Raw genomic sequence first — 23,657 nt, forward strand, 5'->3', positions numbered from 1 at the left:
CAACTTTCAAGGTTTGACATTCAAAGATAGGCACAATTATTGTGTTGATACTCACCTTGGGCAGGCAATATTTGGGTAACTTCATGCGCTTGAATGTTTCTCTCATGTAGGAAACAAAGTAACTGGCTCGCCCTGACTTGGTTACCTAAAAAAAAACAAAAAATATACCTCAATACTCAAATAGAAGCTTCTTTTGACCATTAAAAATAATAAATAATAATTTGATGTATAGACAAAACAACATAAAACAAATTAGTGTGTGAAAAAAACGAATAAACTCTTACCACAGAAACTTTCACTTCATGATTTACCAAAAAAACAACAAAAAAAACGTATATTACATCGGTTAGCCCAAGTGGATAGCACATAGGGCTCACAGTTCTGGGGTTGATCCCAGGTCAGTCCACACTGTGTGGCTTTGGCATGTTGTGTGGGTTTTTTCCGGGTACTCCAGTTTCCTCACACATCCCAAAAAAATGCAAGTTATGGTGGTTAAACACTCTAAATTGCCTCTAAGTATGAGCTTCATTGCTTGATTGTCTCCTTGTATGTCAGCTGGGATAGGCTCCAGCACCCTCTATACAGCCTTTGCTTCAGAAAACGAATGAATATCATACATCCACTTTTCCGCCATTATATGCAGGACTCCAAGTGGGAAGACGGGCTTACATTTTCATAAACGAACAGCAGTTTCTTTTCATATTTTCCTCTTTGCGAGTGAATTTTTGCAGGTACCCAAGGTGATGCCAAAGCAGGATGCTAAAAGTATCTCCTGAAGGAGGCGGACTACATTTATTTCACATTGTACCACGACCACTCCAAAGCATTTTGCGCGGTGTCAAGAGCACGGCGAAATGCAAGCACAACAGAAACTCATCATTATCTCAATTAGTCTGTCCCTAAGCGGTGCTGAAAATGATGTTGACTTTATCTACCATGTGTGCAAAAAACCAGTGTGTTTGCGTATATGTGTGTGTGTGTGTGTTTGGAGGACCTTAATGCACTGGCGCTTTCCCATCCACTTAGCGAACCCGGCCAACGCCAGCTACCTTGCTTATTTTCCAATCAAGTAGAAGGATGGTGTTTGTCCCTCTACACACTACATTAGGGCTCTAATGGAATAATCTATCGAAAATCAATGAGTGGCTTTTTCTAAGGCCGCCTTTTGGAGGATGTTGCACTCGGCCATTGCTTCTTTTCCCGCGGGAGCATAGAGGTGTTGAAGACTGCTTATTTGGTTGTTGCCCCAATCGATAACCTCATTACTCTTTGTCAAGTTGAATCCAACTGCCCCCCCGCCGATGAAAGTCATCGGAAAGTCACGTTGCCCAAACCGGCGCGATGGAATCTCGGTTAAAATGCTATTTTATTGGGAATGACCCTTCCTGAAACGGGTTTAAATATATTTACTCTTTTGTCCCTCTTATGATGCTGACATTGCCATCAAGTCTAGAAATGGGGGGAAACTGGGTCAGCGCCGTCGTTTGGGCGGCGTCATTTTAAATTAAAAGATTGCATCTGTGGATGGATATAGAAATGAAAATACAATAACATACTATTATCTTAAATTATTCTAAAAGTCGAGGTGGAATGGGGCGGAAACTGGAATTTGGAAGGGGAATGGAGACTCAGTCGATATAACAATTTAACAGTTAATTTATCTCAATGAGCTTTGTAATAAGAAAAAAAAAACAAAGGCATGTATGTATCGGAAAGGAGTAAAATATTGAAGAGATTTTGCCAAACTGGACCCAGAAATGTTTAAATATTATGAAATGGGATTAAAACTTTGATATTATTACTCGTGTAGTTTCTACTATGTAACAAACACACTAATCGCCAGATATTAATAAAAAAATTAATGATTTATAACCCGTTATACTATATAGGGCTTAATAGTTCAGCTTTGAATTTGGAAATTTTAATAATATGCAACTGTGTTATTGTTTTTCATAGCTGATGCTTAAAAATACTTAGTTTTGATTTAGTAAAGAGTGTATTAGACTTCATCAAGGACTATAGAAAAAAGGACATATTTACTTTTTAAACTGCTCAAAGAAGAAAACCTAGTCAATTTTTTTGATTAATAATGTCCTTTAGAAATATTCATTATTAAAGCTCAATTGAATTAGTCAAATGCTAAATTTTTGTCTCGTGTCTCAAACCTATTGACGAAAGAGTGAATAAGTGACAAAAAATATATAAACAAATGTAGCTGTAATGTATAAAATGCCAAATATGTTTTTTTTTTAAATCCCAATCAAAAATGTGGTCAAAATATGCAAAAAAAACTAATAAAGCCTCAAATCTATGTGAGCGAAAGCATCAAGGATGCAAAGAGTAAAGAATTCTTTAGCAGTGGAAGGAAAATCAATGAGAGCGGAGGTCATTTGGAAAATTTAATTCTAATAATGTCTCTGACGGCTGCTGTCTAATTGGAGTCACATGCTAAGTGAAAGGCATTTAGCGCTTTATTCACAGCTCATTTTCCTCCTTTTTTTTCTTAAAGTGCCAGTCAGCGCAACTTGAAACTAAATCAAAACACACACAAAGGGGAACAGGTGTGTTTCTGGGAGCTATCATGGGGATTTTGATGGAAAAGCGTGAATGGGAAGGAGAGCAAAAAAGGGGAACAACAAGGTGCCCAGATGACCCCGAAAGGTGAAGGGAAAAAAAAAGACAAATCAATTGACGGGCAGACCTGAGTGAAAACGTATTCGTCCTGTACGACCAGGGAGTTGGTGTCCACGGATCCAGGGAAGAGGTACTGACGGTTGGCTTCGGCACAGCGTTGGGCTCGGCACCTCACGTATTGGGCATCTGCGAAGACCACGCCAAAGGAAATCGATTAACAGCATTTAGCCTCAGGTTGTACTTGTTGTATTCACTGGGGATGCACAGCAAAGTAAGTGTACTTGTCGTAAATGGACGCTGGGAGATAAATATTCTATGAACAAAAACGGGAAGGGCGAAAATATTTCAATTTATTAGCAGACTCTTCCTAAAATCAAAAGTTAAAATTGGAATTTTGATGAAAAGGTTTTAATGAGTGTTCAAATTTGGCTATTTTTTTTTGAAGATACAGGTTTATAAAAATAAATAGACCTTAAAAAAATTGTAAGTGTACTTGTGGCAAAAGGGGAATAAATATTCTTTGAACAAAAACGTGAAGGACAAAAATATTTCAATGTATTAGTCGTCTCTTCCTAAAATCAAATGTTAAAATTGTACTTTTGATTAAATTGTTTTAATGAATGTTCAAATTTGGCTATTTATTTTGAAGAGAGGTGACTATGTGGTTTCAAAAAATAAATAAACCTTAAAAAAATCCAGCTACTACATACATACACCACTTTTTTTACCATTTGGATATAAAGTACCATATTTCTGCACTATAAGGCGCACCTTCAATTAATAGCCTATGATAAAAGCTTATTGGCATTCAAAGCGCACTAGATTCGGTCACCGTCATTGGCAACCAACAATTTCAGTTGACTTCATTATTTCTTGTAATTGAGATAATGTACCAGATAACAGAACTGAATCCAAACTCATTCTAAACCAATTGGATCCCTTCACCATTCCATGTCATTTAAATTGGAAAATTGGATTTGCTAGACCACTTATCCAATTAAACTCATAAGACAACATGGAACATACAATTTGCACTCTCAAACATCATACCGAAGACGGTACATGACGACAAATGTGGTTTGAGACCAAGGTACGAAGATAAAAATAAGACTGTGAGCACTTTGTTGATGCACCAAGTGTCCAACCCCAGATGTTAATTAAAAGCCAAGTACAGTGAAAGATGCCTCTGCCAATAACCCAATAAACATTAAAGCCACATGTGGCATGCGAGTACCATTCCCAGAATGAAGACAAAGCACATTAGAGTGGCGTACGTTGGAAAGGGCGTTACGCCTGGGACACGTTAGGTCCAAGAAACATACATCAAGTCTAAAATTCTCTTTCCCTTGCCATGTTTTTTTTGTTTTTGTCAGCTGCACCTCTTTGGCTTTACTGCTCTTGAGGGAAAACCAAGCGAAAAAGTGCACGGCGACCTCGCGGCAAGTAAAAAAGACGAGTACTCACTGCCTTTGGCGACCATGGTTTCAATGTGGACCACGTCTGATTCTCTGTCCAGTCCCACGACGGCCCTGGTGGGGGGAGGAAGGAAAACAACATGGGAAGGGTTGTCATTCGCAATCTGAAAGCTGTCATTGGAGCAGGTTGTTGGTATGGTTAGATTGACTAAAGTGGTGGAAAAACAAGGGAAGCTGGTTTATGTACTGAATGTACTGGTTTAAAATGACTGCAATATTGTTGGGCTTGAGACTCAAGGACATGTTGTTCTTCAAGGTACTGTACAACTGTGAATTATTGTCAAGTATAGTACTCAGGCGGTAAATTAGCTTTCAAAAGAGCTCCATGTTGTTCACAAACAAAACAAAAAATAAAAAGATTTTTCCTTCCAGTGTGTGGCAGGTAAATTGAGTGGAGCATGGATGGAAAAGGAGGACATTAAATTAGCAGTGAATAAAGTTGTATAATAGGGGAAAAAGCAATTTTTTTTGGTGTAAATGTTATATTAAGGTATAAATGTCATGTTAAAATCAAAATACTTTGTTGAGGTAGTAATTGTGGAGATGTTTTTGGAGAAAATAGCTTAAATATTTCAAAAATATGTGTTATAATTAAATGAATTGAATGCTTTTATTGTTATTACACAAGTAGAATGGGATTTTAATGTATAAATTGAATTAGTAGTCAGTTATAAATTGGTATGAACTTGGTCATTTCGAGAAAAATCTTGTTTAATGTCAAAAAGTACATTCTTTTTTACATAAGTTAAAAACTGAGATAAGACAAAGTGTGTTGACAGTGTGTGGAATTTGTTTGTTCAATTTAAAGGGTTATATGGTAAAAAAATGGCGAAAATGTGATTTATGGTCATGAAATCTCATTTCCATCCATAGTAGCAACAGGTGTGAGGCCACACAGTAGGAAAAGGCAATAAAAAAATAAAAAAAGGTTGGCATGAATATTTACTGGGTTGTTTGAGAGCATTTTATCTGACAGTGGCGACAAAAGCACAATTGCTGTTCTTGCTGTGCTGTTTGTGCTCAAGAGAAGGAGGTGGAAGAAGAAGAAAAAAAGAAGAAAAAGAGGACAGGCAGTTTGGAAACATGATGCACATTTCAACTGCTCTTTGAAAACAACTGGGAAAGCCACCCTAAAAAATTGAGTAATTAATACAAGATCCAAGTCTTAATATCATCAAAAAAAAACAAATAAAATACTCAGTATTGTCAGAAAATAATGAATACAACATGTTTAAGAAATCTATTATTTAGATTGTTTAGCACAACTGAGACATAATTTGTTATTTTACCTAAAACAACAAAAAATATGTAGACTTAACCATAAAAATGTTTCATGCTGGTCCAAAAAAATTGTTAAAAAACCCAATTTTCCTCAAAATCCAAGTTCAATGCATAGAAAGTATTGAAAAATACATTTTTTTTCCATTAGAGCATAACTGTAATTTTTAAAAATGTAATATTACTTTCCTCTCAAAATGATTACGATTTATTCCCATCAAAAATGTTATTTTCCACAGCCGTCAATCTCATGGCGCAACCCATGTTTTAGTATAGCGCCGCTACTTTGTTAGTCTGTCGGTGTGCGTCTTATCATACCAGTAGAACCTTCCCGGCATGACGTTGTCGTGCACCAACTGCCACTTTCTTCCAAAGTCCATAGAGCTGTAAAGCTGCAAAATAATAGTCATAATAATAATAACAATAACAACCACAACAGCAGGGAAGAAGACGACGGCGAGCGAGCACAATCAAGGCATCTATATCTATCTCCATGGCAATCCCAGCTATTTTCCCCCCTCTTAAAAGCCACCTTGCTGTCGTGGCTGTAGGCCAGGATCCAGTTCTCGTGCACCGGGTGGAAGAGAAGGCTGAGGACGTTGAAACTAATGGGGTGCTTCTCGAAGCTCGCCCCCTCGTCCGAGCTGATCAGAACGGCGCTCTCCACCTCGGGGTCGCTCAGCATCATTATCTGGAGTACAGAGGAGGTACGCCGCATCAAAGTGACTGTCGTCTCACTGCGCTTCAATGGCGGTGCTGTCATTTTGATGGCACATTTATGGAAATTTAAGATGTTGCAAACACCCAGATCGAGGTGTCTGATAATCGAGACGGAATAAGATAATGTAGAGTACAATTTAAAACTATAAAAAGCATGAAATAAAACATTTTTTTTAACTTTTTGGCTGCCATTGACAAGAAAATCTATTTTAACTGGAAGTGTGAAAATAGCAGACATTGAAATACTGTATTTTTCGGACTATAAGTCGCACTGGCCAAAAATAGAAATATATGAATTGCACTGGCTAATAAAATACAAAAATAGGAATCGCACTAGCCAAAAATAAAAATATATTTATCGCACTAGCCAAAAGTAAAAAAATATGAATCGCACTAGCCATAAAATACAAAAATATGAATTGCATTAGCCATAAAATACAAAAATATTTATGGCATTAGCCAAATATAAACATATATTAATCACACTAGCCAAGAATAAAAATATATGAATCGTACTAGCCAAATATACAATATTTATCGCATTAGCCAAAAATAAAGATATATTAATCTCACTAGCCAAAGACTCCACAATGAAAGTGAATAAAAATATATGAATCACATTATAGGATAAGTAGCATTTTCTAGAGGGGCACAATGGCTTTTTTGTGGTCTCCATCAATACATTTTACACATAACCAAGGTTTTTAAAGCAATAAGAGGATGACACCACCTTCCGTTTGTTGGTGGGGCAGACGTAAAGGTAGCTCAAAACGGTCCTAGAGCCCACTTTATCATTGAGTTTAGTGTAGGTACTCCCATAGTCGCTGGACCTGCACACAAAAAAAACACGGTGAAGAACTATAAGCACAGTTCACTTGCAATTGGAATTTTTCACCACCATACTACCCATTCTACCCAATCCCCACCCACCAAAAAACAGTTTATCATCACCCGCCAGTGCACTCTCTAATCCACCACTTCTATGATTTCATTGGAGCCATCACATAAGCAGTCCTTGCGAATTCTCTCTAGGGTTCACCCAGTCACATGGCGCCGTCACTTGTCCATGACGCTTGGCTGTGCACGCGGCCACCATGACAAGGGTAAACGCGGCTGTCTTGCCAATCCTCACAAATCCCAGCGCCTTCCCCGCCGTCAATCGGCACTATCCGTTCCACCTGAGAGCCCGCAAATATAATTTCACGACATAATTGGATAGATACCCCAGCAATGTCTGCTATCATCGTCTGTTCTTTAATCGGAAGCGTCCCATTTGCTGTTGACATTGTTTTCAAAGACTTACCCCCTAAACACATTTACGCGAGCCTAAGTGCTGCTTTCAGCTGCCACATCGGAATGAGCGAAGAGGCAAAAAAATACATCTTATGTCACGTTATTGCAGTACATTTCGCAGAAGAGAAGAAGGCGGGCGTCGGAAAACCCAAGAGAATCTCGCCCAGTCTCCACATCGCCGGCAACTCTGGCATAAATCATTTCAGTTCTTATCGCAAAACTCATCAAGGCACCATTTCATAGCATCTACATTGTTTTTCGGCCTGAGGTTGGCACTAATTTACTTAGGGGCTCAGATTTGTGACGCCCACCATGATAGAAGACCTCCGGTCGTCTATACGGGTGTTTCAAAAAAAGGCGTCGAAGCAGAGTGTAAAACTTGCGGCGCCTCTGGTGAAACAGATATTAATTTGAAAGTCGATGGACTGATGTGTTTCACAGTGAAATGAGTTCTCTTCAGGCCGTGACAAGGCCAGCGTGGGAAGAAGGGAGCGCATTGACTTCTTCTCTGCGCTATTATCCTGGATGGAATCAATTCTTATTTATGAGCACCCACCAAAATCTCCCATTCGGTATAATTACAAAATGACTACCGTGGTAACTCAATTATGACAAAGGGCGGCACGGCCATTGGAAGCCATTGACTTAGGCCAGATTTTGAATTCATTCCGCAAATCTGCTTAAGCGCTCTTTCCTGCAATAAAGGTGCAGCAGTCTATTGCTGAAAGAGCTTTGGAGGGACTCCCTGCATGAGTCTGTGGAGTCCCTTTAAAGCTCTTTCAGCAATAGATCACGCATAGATACATCTATGTGCATGTATATATATTTCAGCAACACGCCTATTTATTTACATAATTATTCATGTATTTATTTATTAACTTATTACCCATCTATTTACGTCTAAAATATATTTTTCTGTCTATATTCTCACCTTCTTGCTACAGTGACAACCAAATTTCCCAAATACGGGATGAATAAAGTTATCCAATCCAAACATCTCACTCAAAATGTATATAAAATACGACATCTATACCTGTCAATGTTAGCATTCACATCCACTCATTTTCCAAAACAGCCATTTTCCTGTTTTGACAGATCTATCATTGCAAAACCAACAGAATGTTAACTTCAACTCGGAAAAAAAAATAACCTGACATTTTCACAACACTATTTAAATAGCAGCAAAATGCATCTCTCTGGAAAATTACCTTCCTGAATATGTTGATTAAAACCATTATAATTACTGATTCCTAATCATAATCATCTTTGGTTGTGCGGATGTACCCAATAATGCGAGGATGAGTGCATGACTTTCATATTAAAATAGTTTTTTTTCTTCCAATTCCATAGACTTACACTATTGTTGTTTTTTTTCCAGACATTTTTTCCCCATTTCCTATTCACCATTCAAAACCTTGGCGTTGAAATCAACTCGATTTATAATTGAACTGTCATTGAGCACTAGCAATGTTGCGCTTGCATGGCTAAAATGGAATTTGAATGTTTTCTTGTGTGCGTTTCTGTGTGTTCGTATTTGTGTGGACGTGAGATGTTTGTGGTAACAGCAGGCAATGTGGTCACACTCTTGTGCACATACATTTTTTTTTTTATCAGTTCCACCACCAAAGTTAATGTGCAAACGGACAAATCTTTGTCGCTATCCATCTGCTGCCGCTGCTTCTCCACCTCAAATTTGGACACTTATGCTTCCTGACAGCGCGCAATACTTCAATTAGTTTATTTGCTCAACTGCAGAGAATTGTGGGTTTTGCCTTCCGTTATTTGCAGAGAATACGCAAAGGAACTGACTTGGGTACAGTGAAAGTGGCCATTTTTGTTTGAACGGTAGAAGTACTTAAAACAAATTGATGTAAAAGTACCAATGATTGCTTGCTATGAGCACACCAGTATCACAACTGCCATAAGCAGGTGCATGTCAATGTTCCTTCTATTTTTTTATGTAGAACATGCTGTAAAACACGAAAAACATAAGAGTGGACAAAGCTACTGCCACTAGTTGACGCGTAAACGGCGCCACCATGGGGTAAGGGGTAAAAAACAAAATAAAAATGATTGGATTTTATTTACTGCACGCCATATGATTGCTGCTGCGCAGAGAAGACGAGAGTAGTGTGCAATTGCAGCTTAGAGGGAACATTGAAAAGGTACTAAAGTCATTTTCCAATATTTTCCAATGTTTAATCCATAAGGTAGAAAATAGGTTGTGCTCTGGTAGAAGTGTTATCTTCATTTTTTAATTTGTTTTTATTGGAATGGCGTCTTGGTTTGAGGAGTTGAGCATGTCAACATTACCTGGTTAAAACCTGGTTCTGAATCAAGCAAACTATAATTAAAAAGAATGTTTGCATTTGTTGTGGTTTAATTCAATACTTTTGTTGTATATGACCAGTTCCTGTCTTTGTCACTTCTTTTGCAGAATGGAGTTGATGATCATTTTGTTTTTATGTAATTAAAAGGAGCAAATCTTGCTGTCATTGACGGATGATTTAGTTCATGTCTCTGCGATGTGTCAAAGTCAACACTTACAAATGCCCACGAGCTTCCCACCGACACACACACAAACACACACTGAAACGACGTACAACCAAAGCAAAGAGTTATTCAAATGAGATGCAGTCAGCTGCATATTAATAAGAAACCGCACATCTGCAGACTGGCCTCAAAAGGGACTTACTTAAGTACTACATTCTTTTATTTCCCATTGACTTGTATTTCTCATTGAATTTTATTTGACTTGATTTTAATCCAAAAAATGACAGTTCTATTCAAAAAAAAATGCTTTGCAAAGAAAACTCTAATTTGACAATGTGGAGAAAGTACTGCTATTTTTCCTTTAAATGGTGGGATCAAATAAAAACCCTCAGAATAAGTTTAATATAGTACAGATATACCAAAAGACTTTATGTCTAATACGCTGGTGAGGAAAAAGTCTCGCTTTGCCGTGGGTGCTTTATTAAAATATACTTGATAGAGGCTTCCAATGTGTCTTCATATTGGGGTGAAGGAACGCCTGCTATAAATCACACTGGTTTGCCGCAACTATCCATGAATACATTTTCTTTAGCTTTGTGCTTTTGCATGTTTATCGAATTAGAGGCAGCGGCGCGCCATGGTTTTTCTACGTTTTGACATGATTCAAAGCAACGTACCTCCACAGAGAACTCTCGGTGACGGCACCCAAGTTGAAGTCGTACAGCTTGGTCAGGATGAGGATCACCTGCAATGAGAAAATTCACCATGTCATTAGTTTGGATTGAAAAATGTTTGCCATTTTCACTTTGAGACATAAGCCACCTGATGGTTTCATCCAACTACCTCTATAAGATCTAATTTCTTCCAGAATTGCTTTAGTAAACCCAAAAAAAGCCACTTTATAACGTGAAATCTGGTAAATAATGCAAAAAAAGTGTCCAACTTATACAACAAATGGCAAAGCTACATTGTTGGATACAAAGTAGCCACTTTTTGGAGCTTCTTAATGTATTTCTTCAATATATTTAATAGATTCTTACCTTTTTTAAATCCAAAAAAGCCACTTTCCAACTAAAATCTGGTAAATAATACAAAAAAAGTATCCAACTTACACAATACATGGCAAAACTACATTATTGGATACAAAGTATCCCCTTTTTTGGAACTTTTTAATGTATTTCTTCAAGATTTTTAATAAATGCTTACCATGTTCACTACATTGATGGAAATAGGAGGCTTAATTTAGAAAAAAAAAATCTGCATGCAAATAAAAACAGCCTTAAATCCAATAATAGGAATAATAAAAATTGTCATAACAACTAATAAGATATTCAGCACCTACAACTACTTTAACCCGGAAAAATAAGTATACTAGTAAACAAAAATTGTTTTCTAAACCCACGTTTTAAAGACTTTTGTTTAATTTTTTGACCATTGAGACTCCAAATATATACTTAGCAAACTACAATATACCTCATTTTATTTGACCATCTTTCCAACCCTACGTCCTTGCCTTTTTGCACACCTTTATTTCTCCATGCATTTCCCAACGACAAAACAAGCTTGTTTAGTAAGTCGACCCTAACCCGAACCCAAGCAAGAGTAATTTAGAATAGCCGGGGGAATCGGCACACAAAAAAAATAAAAAATACACGCTCAGTGAACAACGAAAAATTGCCTTTTCATACACGAGAGCCAACGTGACGTATCAGACTAATTGGAGGTCATCCAAAACGTGCACGTTCTCCGGACAATGCCTTTTTTTAGGGATGGCGGTCCCATAAAAAGGCATCCCGAGTACAAAAGGGCGCAGAAAAATGGCGTGCAAACACATTATTGTCACACTAATGGTATTATAAAAAACAAAAGGGATGATCATAACTCAAGCTAGGAAGTAGTGGAGGGATGGGAGAAGGGGGGAAGGGGGTGCTGGATCAGAGAAAAAGGGAAGGAGATGGAATAACAATCAAGGAGGAGAAACATGTCGTATCAAGAGTAAATTTCATAAAGCCTGGAAGATGGGTCACAAGCTCAATTACAGTTAGTTTAAACACATTAACCTTCCGGGACCTGCCGAACGACTCATTAAAGACAAGGAAAGAAAAAAAACAGAGCGGCACATTGGCCGGAACAAAAGACGCGTCTTTAAAAAGGCGCCTTTGAAGATGTTAAAAACCCAATTGACCCGTCGCCAAGCCTTCAAACGACGCCCGTGCAGTCGGCCGCGGCTATCCGTATTACGGGTTAATTAACCAATCACAAAGAGAGATAAGCATTTGCATAACTAAATGCACGGCGTCTGCCAGGTCCGAGAGCTCCAGTCGGAATCAATTTGCTGTAACGACTTGCTTTAAATGGCTGTGATGTCGGCGTCTAAATGTCCACTTTGAGGAGAATGATACCAAAAAAAGGAAAGACGCGTTGATCGTTTGTAAAGTCGATTTGACCTGTAAAAGCTCGCCAATGGGTCGTTTTTACGTTAACTGTCTTTCATTGGTTAAAAAAGGGTAAAAAATAGTTATATTTCATGTAAAAACGTCCTGTTTTTTGACCATTTAGTTGTGAAAACTGATAAAAAACTGTTGATTTTCAGAATCTGAAAGAATTGAAGCCATTATTCTGCACACTTTTAACCCTTTCAGTCACATTTCATGCAAAAACGTAATATTTTTTTGCCTATTTAGTTGTGAAAACTGAACTTTACTAACATGACCAATTTTGACTGATGTTTTGCCCCAATCAAAACATACGTGACACCCATTAGCGCCAATAGTCGCCAACATTACAGCACCATTCCTGATAAACAGTATCACAAGGGTTTATCTCCTTTTCAAGGTATTTTCTGGACTATAAGTCGCACTTTTTTCTAGTAAGCCATTCCCTAATACCACTAATACTCAAGTGCTACTAATGTATTGTTTCTCGCCACCAACAGCCTGTTACGTTAACGTCATTCATTGGTTAAAAGAAGGGAAAAAAATTCACAAGCTGGTCTCCTGCTGTCCATTTGTGCTTCTGGCTCATTGACAAAAAACGTCATTTTTGAACGAGGTCAGCAAAGAGCTACCTCGGAGACCAACAAATTAGTCCGGCAGATGACATTTGCCATGATTTGTCCTTTAGTAGACGAACAAAAAATCCATGGTGAAGACTCTTTTCACATCTTGACTATTTATTGACTCCCCAGTCAACAACTTATACACTATAAGTATATATACACATATGCAAATAAGAATGGGGAATAAAACAAGACGAAAAATAAAGCCAAATTAGTCGCAAAACACTGCATATTTGTGCCACAACCCACCTTTTTATGTAAATAAATTGGGACAAACAAGTCCAAATTGGCTTCCGGTGTCATTCCTTCAAGATAAATAGCTTTTCCATGCATCTGGTCGCTCACCGGCAAACATGAAATTAAGTAAGAAGCCGGCGAGGGCAAAAGCAGTGCATTTATTCATGTTTATGTTTTATTGATGTGCGCAAAGGGAGCTTTTGCCCCGGGAAAGTCAACCAATCATTTCTTCAGATGGGCTCCCCATGCACCCTCCAAGGAGTTGCTTTTTAAGTCATCCGTTTATCCAAATCGGCGACTCTCGTCTTTTTTTTTTTGGGACTTTCTTTGCCAGCTTTTCTCACTTGCATCACAATTCCAATGAGTAGTACTCACACACACACACTCATATACACACAGAGACATTAAAGGCCTGTCAAAGTCACGTGCACTTTGACCCCCGCAGGCTGAAAGCCTCCATGGCAACAAGCATGTCGCAGCCACTCATCCGAGCGCTCTGGAGCGTTCTGACACAAAACAGCGCGATATGAAAGCAAGCAAGCACATCCTCAACTCCATAATGATTGCCGGACTCAAAATCATATCCTCCAAAAAATATCAATCCCTTTTTTTTATCTTTCAAAACAGAAATACTCATTTTTTAAGTGCTTTTGGTGGGATGTGAGAGGCATCTCAACACTACTTTTTTTCCCAAGTACAACTCGCAATTTAACCATGATTCATATTATACACATGGCAATCCAGCTATTAATAAAAAAGAATCTCACTTCAAATGCAACCTGTTGCAAATTCACCTTCAAATATAATTTCCTCTTCAATGGCAAGTATATAAAAATTAATAAATAAAGCACACTATTTAGCAAGTCAACCGGAGGCGACCATTCAAGCTTCTAAATGAATTTCCAAGGGACGCCCACCTTGCCCTTCCCTTCCCCCCCTCACTGTTGATTCAAACCGCTTTGCTATCAAAACATGCACCGATACTTTATTTACCTTTGCTGGAGTCTATAAAAGTTCAGAGCATTTGCATTCCCATGAATACTCATAAGCTTTCGTACTGTATATCGTATACAAAAAGGATGACGCACGCTAAACATTCATAAGGGATTCTCTTAGGAGAAACCTTCAGGTTGTTCCCTCCTCTAAAACATAAACAGCTAAAACTCCAAACTCCTCCTTCTTGTGTCAGTGGACTTCAAACGAGTACTAAAAATGGATTTAATTAAATTTAACATTGAAATGTATATAGCTATTAATCATGGGGAAATTCTATATGCAGTAAAAATAGGGGATTTTTCTTAAATCATATTTTTTGCAAAATAAGGTGGCAAACAAGCAATGAATTTACATAAATAAATGTATGTAGTGGATAAAAATGGCCACCCAGTGTGATGAATTGAGCTATTTAGTTGTTATTTCTCGACTATTTTTTTTCTTTCACTGGATATGTTCTTTTTTTGCAAGATTTGTCTCAATGTAGATATAAATAAAAAAATATCATATACAACTATATTTGCATAAAATTGATAATTATTTTATCTGTTGGTTAAGTTTGAACAAGATAAAAAAATCTAACTGCAATTTTTCTGCAATTCCAGTCAGATTTTCTATAAAAAATATTGGTGACAAAAACACTTCACCAAAAATCCACCAAAAAATGTAGAAACATATCATAAAGAAAAAAATATGATTTAACTCTACACTGAATAAGAAGACTAAGTATTTAAAGCGCGAAAAGGATGAAAAATGAACATAAACTAAAGCTAATCTGGCGCTATGTAAATAATGCAGATAGCCAAGAGCCATAATGCCTTCACATCCATTAAAAAAAAAACCAAGCTGGCTCACCTCGACATGTTGTCTTTCAACGCCTCTTAATGTTTTCCTGCAAAAGTCATTAAAGCATCAAGCAACCAACCACTAACTATCACCAGTAAAAACCACTATTAACATAGTTAACAAATTCCCAATTAAAACCCATTTGCATAGATTTCATTAAAACCTTTAGACAAGTTTTGGCCAACGTCAGAAGGAATCGAACCGAGTCCCCAGAACTGAACATCCGTCCACCAATCAAACAAAAAAAAAGTCTGATCGAAGGTAAGCTAATTGGAGCAAATTGATTGCTTGTACTTTTCCACAGTAAAGACAGACAAGCGAGATGGTTTTTCATCAAATGAAGCTTCGCCGAACGTCCCGCGAGACGTTCCGTCCAACGTTTGCTCATCCTCGTCATTCCCGAGCGCCGATACTTTGAGCTTGAGAGGTTTCAGCAATCAATTCATCCCATGATGTGGGAGTGGGGGGTTGGGGAAAAATTAATGAAATGGCCCCAGGTAATTGGTTTTACCTTAAATAGACTTCCATTGTAGGAATCAGACGCTTAAAAAACAACAACAACAGACGATAAAACTGCCGTCTGTCATTAAACAATGTGATTTTGCTGTCTATGTCTCTCGGAGGAAGCTCGGAAAGAAATGGCCAGTTTTAATAGAGACAAAGCTAGCTTTTATATATATTTTTTGGTCGACATTTCTTGGGAAGGACGGCGCAACAAGGACAAATTTGAAGGCAACGTTTTTTTTTTCATGCAATCTTACGAGTGGAATAAGTTATAAGCTTTTCTGTTGGTTAAAAAAATGAACTGGTGTCACTTGACTTCATTGAATTTTGAATTGACTGTATGCAAATAGTTTGCGCTTTGAAGTTCAAGAGACGATTAAATATTTTGTAGGAGTATACTTTGATGATACGGTGTTGATTTTCAGAATCTGAAAGAATTTAAGCCATTATGGTGTATGAATTTAACCCCTTCAGTTATATTTAATGTAAAAATTTAATTTTTTTTGACTATTTAGTTGTGAAAACTCAACTTGAATAACACAGCATATCTAAACAATGCCGATTATGACTGATATTTTGCACAAAACAAAACATAAATGACATTCATTAGCCCCAATGGAAGCCAACGTTACAGAAAATTTCCTGATAAATAGTATCACATGAGTATATTTACTTTTCAAGGTATTTTCTGGACTATAAGTCGCACTTTTTTCATAGTTAGGCGACTAATACTCAAGTGCTACTTAAGTATTTTTTCTCACCAACAACAGCCTGATACATTTATTTTCATAGTATTGTTTTTTGAGAAAAAATACATTTTAACATAAGCCTATTATCCCCATGTACTTAGTTTTGGTTCAACTAAAAATTGTACAATTTTTCCCCTCTCTTCATAGTATATTTTTGTCTAATTCAACATAAACACAGGTGCGATTTAGCATTTTTTTGGAGACATTCAATAGAACTCCATCAAAACTCCTCACGGGAGGCTTCAAACTGAAGCCAATTGGATTTGCTTTGTGCTTTTTCCGGTTTCCTTATTTGCATAATGTAAAGAGAAAAGTGGCTTAGCTCAAAAAAAGGTTAACCATCAGGAAATGTAATCTCATTTCGCCCAACCCCCAGACATCGTTTGTTGTGGTGTTTCCTTAAAAAAAAAAAAATCACAATTGGTGCTTCCAAAATGTTGTTTTTTTGCAGCCTACTTAAGTTCACAGGGTGGTGGTCACATTCTTTTTACAAAATCCAAAAGACGCGGCGGGGTGTAGTCATTGTTTGGAGAATTACTGACCTACTTTTTCCTCCTAATTTATTTTGTTATTATCGCCATGGCGTTTCATTTGCTTAATTGCATGAATACGATTCTAGGGAAGCACGCAATTGCATCAGTCAAACAAAAACGACTAAAACGGGGTTCCTGAGGGTCTCGTCGTCGAGGGTAACGAATGACGACGGTTTCGGCATGAAATGAAACATACCCTGTCATTTTCCAAGTTCTTAACAAATTTCCATATGATATTTTGTGCAAATCATATCACCCAAGGTACATATTATCAGTTAGTGTGCATGGATTTTCAGCCAAAAACAATAGGAGTGCGAAACAGTAGCCAACTCATTACAAGGGGAGGTTGATTTATATCTAAATACCTGAAAAAATAGAAAACGAGGAAGTAACAAATAAGATAAATGAAAAACTAATCTCCTGGCGGATGGATTAAGATAATATAATCATAACTATACCAATTATTATGGAAGAAATCAAATGCAATGCCCTCAAAAAAACAGCTAGAAAAGTGCACCTCAGATGTAAACATGCATTTGGAGTACGATGTATAATCCAGTGTTGAATTATTTAATGACACGAGTGGAACAAATTGGCACTCAACCAAAGTGATCTGTCAAAATATTGCCTCTGAAGTCAAGCGGAAACTTTGAAGTTGAACGGCGGTCATACAAAAAAAAACCTATAAAAAAAACTCACCGAATCTAAAGTGTTTTATTTTTTCGGGGAAAAAAATACGATGGAAATGAAGCAAAGAAGTGGAAAGAAATGAGAAATGCATACAAAAAAACTCTTCTATTTCTCAGCATAGCCAAATTTTCCGTTTTTTGTGCATTATATCCAAAACAAAGCTTATTCGCATCATATTCTATTGATAAAAACCCTCATTTACTTCCCAATTATTCATCAGCCTAATGCGTCTGTCATGTTGTTTGCCAACAAAGGTTTTGATTTACACTTTGTCATCATATCGCAATAACCTTGGTTCCATATTCATTCTCTCCGTTATGAACACTCATTTACGCTATAACTTTTTTTTTGTTGCTTTTTTTATAGTCGACGCGGTCTGTCATTTTAACGGATTTGCGCCCAGAAAAGCTATTGAGTGAACCTTTGTGTTTTTTTAAGATGTCACAGCGTGTATGGAAGCTCTCAATCATCATTGGCGATTATGCCGCAGCCTTGTGTGGTGCTTTCTTTTACGCATATAAAAAATGATCGGGTGTTTTTTTTTAGCATTAATGTCATTTTTGGCAAGCCAAACGAGTGTTCAAGCATTTGGTTTTCATGTTTATAAATGGCAGTAGATGCAATACACAGATTTGCGAATGATATTTTAACTAAAAACTGAAAAAAATGATATTTTTAGATTTTACAAAGTAATTTTTGAGCTAAAAATACAAAAAATGAAATAAAAAATTACAATTATTTATTTAAAAGGGGGGAAATAAGGAAATTGAATATACATCTATACTCTTTACTTTAATTTCATCCTAAAACAGAAAGTCGGAACTCATGATTTACTTTCCCGGGCCACATAAAATGATGTGGCGGGCCAGATTTGGCCCCCAAGCCGCCACTTTGACACGTGAGTTAAGACAAAAATGAAAGCTGATTTTTTTTCTACCCGATTTCAAACTTAAATCCATATTTCTTACCTGAGTACAAATCCAGTAAGTAAGTAACACTCCCTACCTTGTGGACCTACTTTCTGAGGCTCCACTTTTTTTAACTAGCTCTACAATGTCTTCTATGTCTCGTCCCTGTCTTGCTACTGCCACCAAGAAACTTCCCAACTACACGATGAAATAAAATTCTAATCTAATCGAATCCAATTCATCAAGCGTTAATGAAGTCATCTCCTGAAGTGACTTTTAAGTTTCCCCAATCAAAACAATGCATACATTTGTTTTCACAAGCTAATCACAGAGTTACGGCCAAACCACCCCGCAATCGTTATTAAACTAATTAATCACATGCAAACTTGCCAAATAGGGTTCTGCGCTTGCTTTGAGCCTTTGATTAATTAATTTAAACATAAGCATGCTAGTTTTGACAATGTGTTTTGAAGCAAATCAAGCCATAGACCTCAAATTGAACGTAGACCCTAATTCACAACGGATAAAACGTGAGTAAAATAACAGCCTGCACAAAAGCGTAGAATGATTTATGAAAAAAGGTGATATGAAGAGCATAATAAATGGGGGTTTCTTTGAATAATTTCTAGCGGGGTCAATAAAGGGTCACAGTAAACCCGAAGCCAACGTCTCCAAGTTAAATGCGGCCATTTGTCTGGAGTGACGCAGAAAATCAGGCCCACCCCGGCGGCTTATTCTTGGATGCATGCGGTCACCTGCCGGGCGAGTCCAACTGGTGGACGTCGTTTCTATGAGGGGCTTACAATTACAACAGTGGGAAGTGGGCCCCCCTTGAGGTAGCTGGATTAATGAGCACGTGCGGCGTGTTGACACTTCGCGGAAATTAATGTAGGGGTAGCCAAGATAGCCCAGTTTTTATTTACCTGCAGCAAATGGTGAGAAGATCATCGAATGGGGCCTGCACAAGAAGCTTAAATGCAAACGTCAGTATTTTGGATGATGAGGCCGACTATAAATAAATAGCTGCGAAGCTAAAGTGCCAAACGGGCACGTGTAATGTCAGCCGTGTCACCTGTGATGACAAACCTGCAGGGAATCATCCTCGCAAGCTGCCTTTTAATAAGTCTTTATAACAATAATCTTTTTTTTTCTTTAATGGCAGACTCAACTCCGGCTGACCCTCAGCCAAAAGTCAAATATACCTCTTTGGGAATAGACATATTAAAGCACTAATATTCATTTTTAATTACGGTTTCAACAGTAGTGAACTTCATATTGCCTCATTTGCATGAATGAATAATCACATATAGATAGATATATCTATATATTTATCTATATAGACATATCTATATGTATCTATATATATCTATATATATCTACATAGATATATCTACATATGTATCTATATAGGTATATTTATATATACATATAGATATATCTATATGTAGATATAGATAGATCTATATATATAGACATCTATACATCTATATCTATATATCTATATGTCTATATATCTTTATATCTTTATATCTATATATCTAAATATATATATAGAAATATATATTTTTTTTTTACATTTTTTATGCAAGCTCGTTGATTAGAATCAAGCATTTAAACGTCATATGTTCCCAAAAAAATAAAAGGCTATTCATATGTGCTATTTTCCCAAGAACTCAACTCTTGATAAAATTCCTGTCAACATCACGAAAAACGAATAACTCCAAACGGCTAAGTTCAATGCACTTCCCATCAGCATGTTCCCCGCCCAAAATGCCGTCCAAAACGCCTTCCATCTGATTTTCCGGATCAAAAGAACCTCCATGCAAACGTTCCTGGCATGTTAAGTGGAATCCGTCGTCTGTCTAACGAAGCGTCTTTAAAACACAGGTGTCCTCCGGTGCCATGCCATTTCCCCCCTATCTTTTATTGTCTATTCATAAGAATGTGATTACGAGCAACAAATACTAGCCCGCCTCTGATTAGGTATGCCCGCTTGGCCGCCACGGCGGGGAAGAAACGACGAACCTGACAGATTGCTTTGACTCACGTCACCTTTGGACAAAGCGAGACGAGCTTTGGTGGCACGCGGAGAATAAACACTGTCTCAAAGATATGTGGACGTCCCTTCGCCTAAGGGAAAAGTACAACTGGAGCAATCCAAGGGGAAAATAACGGGGCGGGGCTAAACACCAAGGATGGATTCTCATCTGCATCCCGGCTGGTTCAGTCCCATCAGGACCGGCAATTTACTTACATGCCAATAACACGCTGATCACTGATTGGACGGCTGCCATTGAGTGGCAGGGTAGTTCCTTGGGAGTGGGTGATGGGTTTTAATATAGAAATAAATAAATATATAAGCCACTTGGTCATATTACAGCTCCCGAGCATCGACGCGAGGCGGAAGATTGAAATATTGATTCGAGCTGCTAGACATCTGCAGCCAAGTGTGGCTTTTTTTCTATTTTTTTGGTGGTGCACATGAGCACACATCATGATTCATATCTTTAGACTTTTTTGTCAGCATACACATGAAAAGGTTGGTCATGATTTATTGGGATGTGATCGATATTAATTTGTGCGATTACATGGAATTTAATCTGTGCTCAGGAGGAAAATTACTAACGTGTTTGTTCGATATATGTGTAAAAAATGGTGGTCCTTGTTTTGGGCAGCCTGTGAGAGTGTGTATTTTGATTGATATCCTGATTGGCTTAAAAAAATGGAATATTTGATTGATAGGGAAACTGAGGACCCAAATGGACTCTTAGAAGTTTGGCTTCAAATAGAAGCACGGTGACTTTCACCACTTGGCAGCTGGTAGCAGATGGCCAAAATATTTTGTTGACTAAATGGGCTTTGAGGGAAAAAGGTTTCCAGGTGTTTCAACAAAAAAATTGATGGATTTCATATTTTCTTGTGGGGCGGCACAGCGTGGCAGCTGCTGAGTGCAAATGGCTCACAGTCTTGAGCTTTTCACTACGTCTCTCGGCTCGACATTTGCTGGCTCAAAGTTCTCATCTTCTTCAGGTGATCTGGCGCTCACTTTCATACTAAACATTTCATTCATATGGAAAGACTCAGCTGGGATGCATTACAACGACAAACTTGGGAAAGCCAATCACATTTTGACATTCCAACTAATGTACCGTTGCTTCACTAAAAATTGAACTGCCACGAAATGACCTATTTAAAGTCCTGAATTGCGTGATATTCATTCACAATCTATACCATGGGGGTGCTGGAGCCTATCCCAGCTATGTGCAGCAGGTGGGAGGCACACTGAACTGGTGGCCAGCCAATCACGGGGTACAATGACCACTATTCACCATTACACTCATAGCTAGAGACAATTTAGCAAACAATTAGCCTAGTTTACATGTTTTGGGTATATGGGAGAAATCCACCATGGGGAAAAAAAAACCCAAGCAAACTCTACACAGTGAGGACCGACCTGGGATCAAACCCTCGACCACAGAACTGCAAGGCAGAGACGATAACCACTTGTTCACAGGACCAAAAGAATAGCTGAGGTTAAAAGGTCAGAAACTTGCCATGTCGACTTCACAAGTGCATTTCAGGGAATGAGATTGGCCGAACTGCACAAAAAAAATCGATAGAAATCACATTTTGACAGAAAAATAAAATAGCGGTCACTTGCAAAACTGCTGACTACCAGTTTAAGCCAGTTTGACGGAGTTGCTCGATGACAATGACAGAAAATGTTTATAAGCATTTTCAAGTTATAAAAACTACTTAGAATAATCACCGCTCATTTTTCAACCAAAAAAAACTACACCACCTTGAAAAAACTATCATTTCTGACCACCAAAAGATCCAAAAAAATGACCACCAAGTCCGATAATTGACCCAATTGAGTCAATTAGTGCAGAGTGTACATTAAGGCAACCCTATTTTAGATATCGCTGGAGCGGTTAAGCATGAAGTCTCCAAGGGACTTAATGATCAATTCCCCCAATCAGGCTGGAATCAATGCAATTAAAATCCCAGTACTTTCATGTCCCTGACAATCCTGACAACCAAACCATACTCCAAAGTCTGATTTCTATGCTGATTGATATCACATTTTGAATCTCTTTCTCCATTACTTCATCAGCCACTGCTGTGAGCTATCCCATATTTTTTTTTTCCTCAGTCAAAGTCCTTCCAAAACGAGAACACGGACCACCGCAATGAAGTCATTTTCCTTCAAATGCCCCCCCTCTAGATTGGATATATTATCAGTCATTTACATGGGGGATCTAGCCTGAGCTCTAACATCTAGTCATAAAATGCCATCAATTTTCTCGCCGCAGCCTCGGGAGCACTTTTGGGACTGCGGGAAAGGGTTCCGAGTGTATAAATCTAAAATTATGTGCGGAGAGAGTGACAAGCCCATCAGTGATGATCCAGTGAACAGTGTCCCACAGTACAAAAAGGCCATCTTTGCTCAAGACGTCTCATGGCAGCCACATATTTCATCGCCTAGCTCGCAAATCACATCCCATCAAGTGCATTTTAGGATTTATTGACACAAAAGAATGCATCAACAAGATGTATATAAGTATCAAAAAAGAGCATTCGCCTTAAAACTGAACAACACAGAAATAAGTTGAATAAAAAACTCAATCCTGGGAGGTATTATTTGCATTTTGGGGATAACGCAGTGCTATTTTTGTCATTTCTAGGACAGCAATATATTCAGATGTGGCCCCTGATTAATGTTGCTGCCATGCGCGTACAATTGTGCCCAGTGAGCTTTGGCGATTACCTGAGGGGGGGAATTAAAAGGAGCTCCTTTTCCATCTGAAAAAAAAATTGCTCTTTTTATATCTTTGTCAGATAAGCACGCATTTCCATAACAACATTCTTTTCTATGACGAACATGAGGCGATGGGCTATCCCCTAAAGTGGAACTCATATGGAAAGTGAGATTAATTCTGCCCCCAAAAGGTCAAACTTTCTCATCTTGATTGGACTTACCGTGAAAATTGGTCTTGATTGTTACCATGCATAATTGATATCATGCAATTGCTTCCTAAACATCTGCCATCCCATTACTGTGATATCATAAATTTACCATAAGTGTTATGTGAACGTTTTAAAATGACGATACGTTAAAAATAAACCATGTCACGGTAGTTTGGCTGCAAAACCAATTGCCTTTACGCATGACCACATCATCACCACACATTGAATACACTAAAAACTGCGTCTTGTATACCAAATCACAGTATAAAAATCAC

The 23,657-nt window shown here is 37.8% G+C and overlaps 1 protein-coding gene across 2 annotated transcripts in view; it reads right to left on the minus strand.

Moving 5' to 3' along the window:
• Positions 1 to 23,657, minus strand: part of LOC144205508 (VPS10 domain-containing receptor SorCS3-like) — a 43,782-nt gene that overhangs the window by 17,361 nt on the left and 2,764 nt on the right. For both annotated transcript variants that reach the window (XM_077729914.1, XM_077729915.1), the window contains 7 exons: positions 10,571 to 10,638; positions 6,838 to 6,937; positions 5,920 to 6,078; positions 5,706 to 5,779; positions 4,099 to 4,163; positions 2,702 to 2,820; positions 56 to 145 (listed from right to left, as the gene is read on the minus strand). In XM_077729914.1, coding sequence (XP_077586040.1) covers positions 56 to 145; positions 2,702 to 2,820; positions 4,099 to 4,163; positions 5,706 to 5,779; positions 5,920 to 6,078; positions 6,838 to 6,937; positions 10,571 to 10,638 — 675 coding nt within the window. The remainder of the gene's footprint in view (positions 1 to 55; positions 146 to 2,701; positions 2,821 to 4,098; positions 4,164 to 5,705; positions 5,780 to 5,919; positions 6,079 to 6,837; positions 6,938 to 10,570; positions 10,639 to 23,657) is intronic.

The sequence above is a fragment of the Stigmatopora nigra genome, chromosome 12 (assembly GCF_051989575.1).
Source record: "Stigmatopora nigra isolate UIUO_SnigA chromosome 12, RoL_Snig_1.1, whole genome shotgun sequence".
Taxonomy (NCBI): Eukaryota; Metazoa; Chordata; class Actinopteri; order Syngnathiformes; family Syngnathidae; genus Stigmatopora; species Stigmatopora nigra.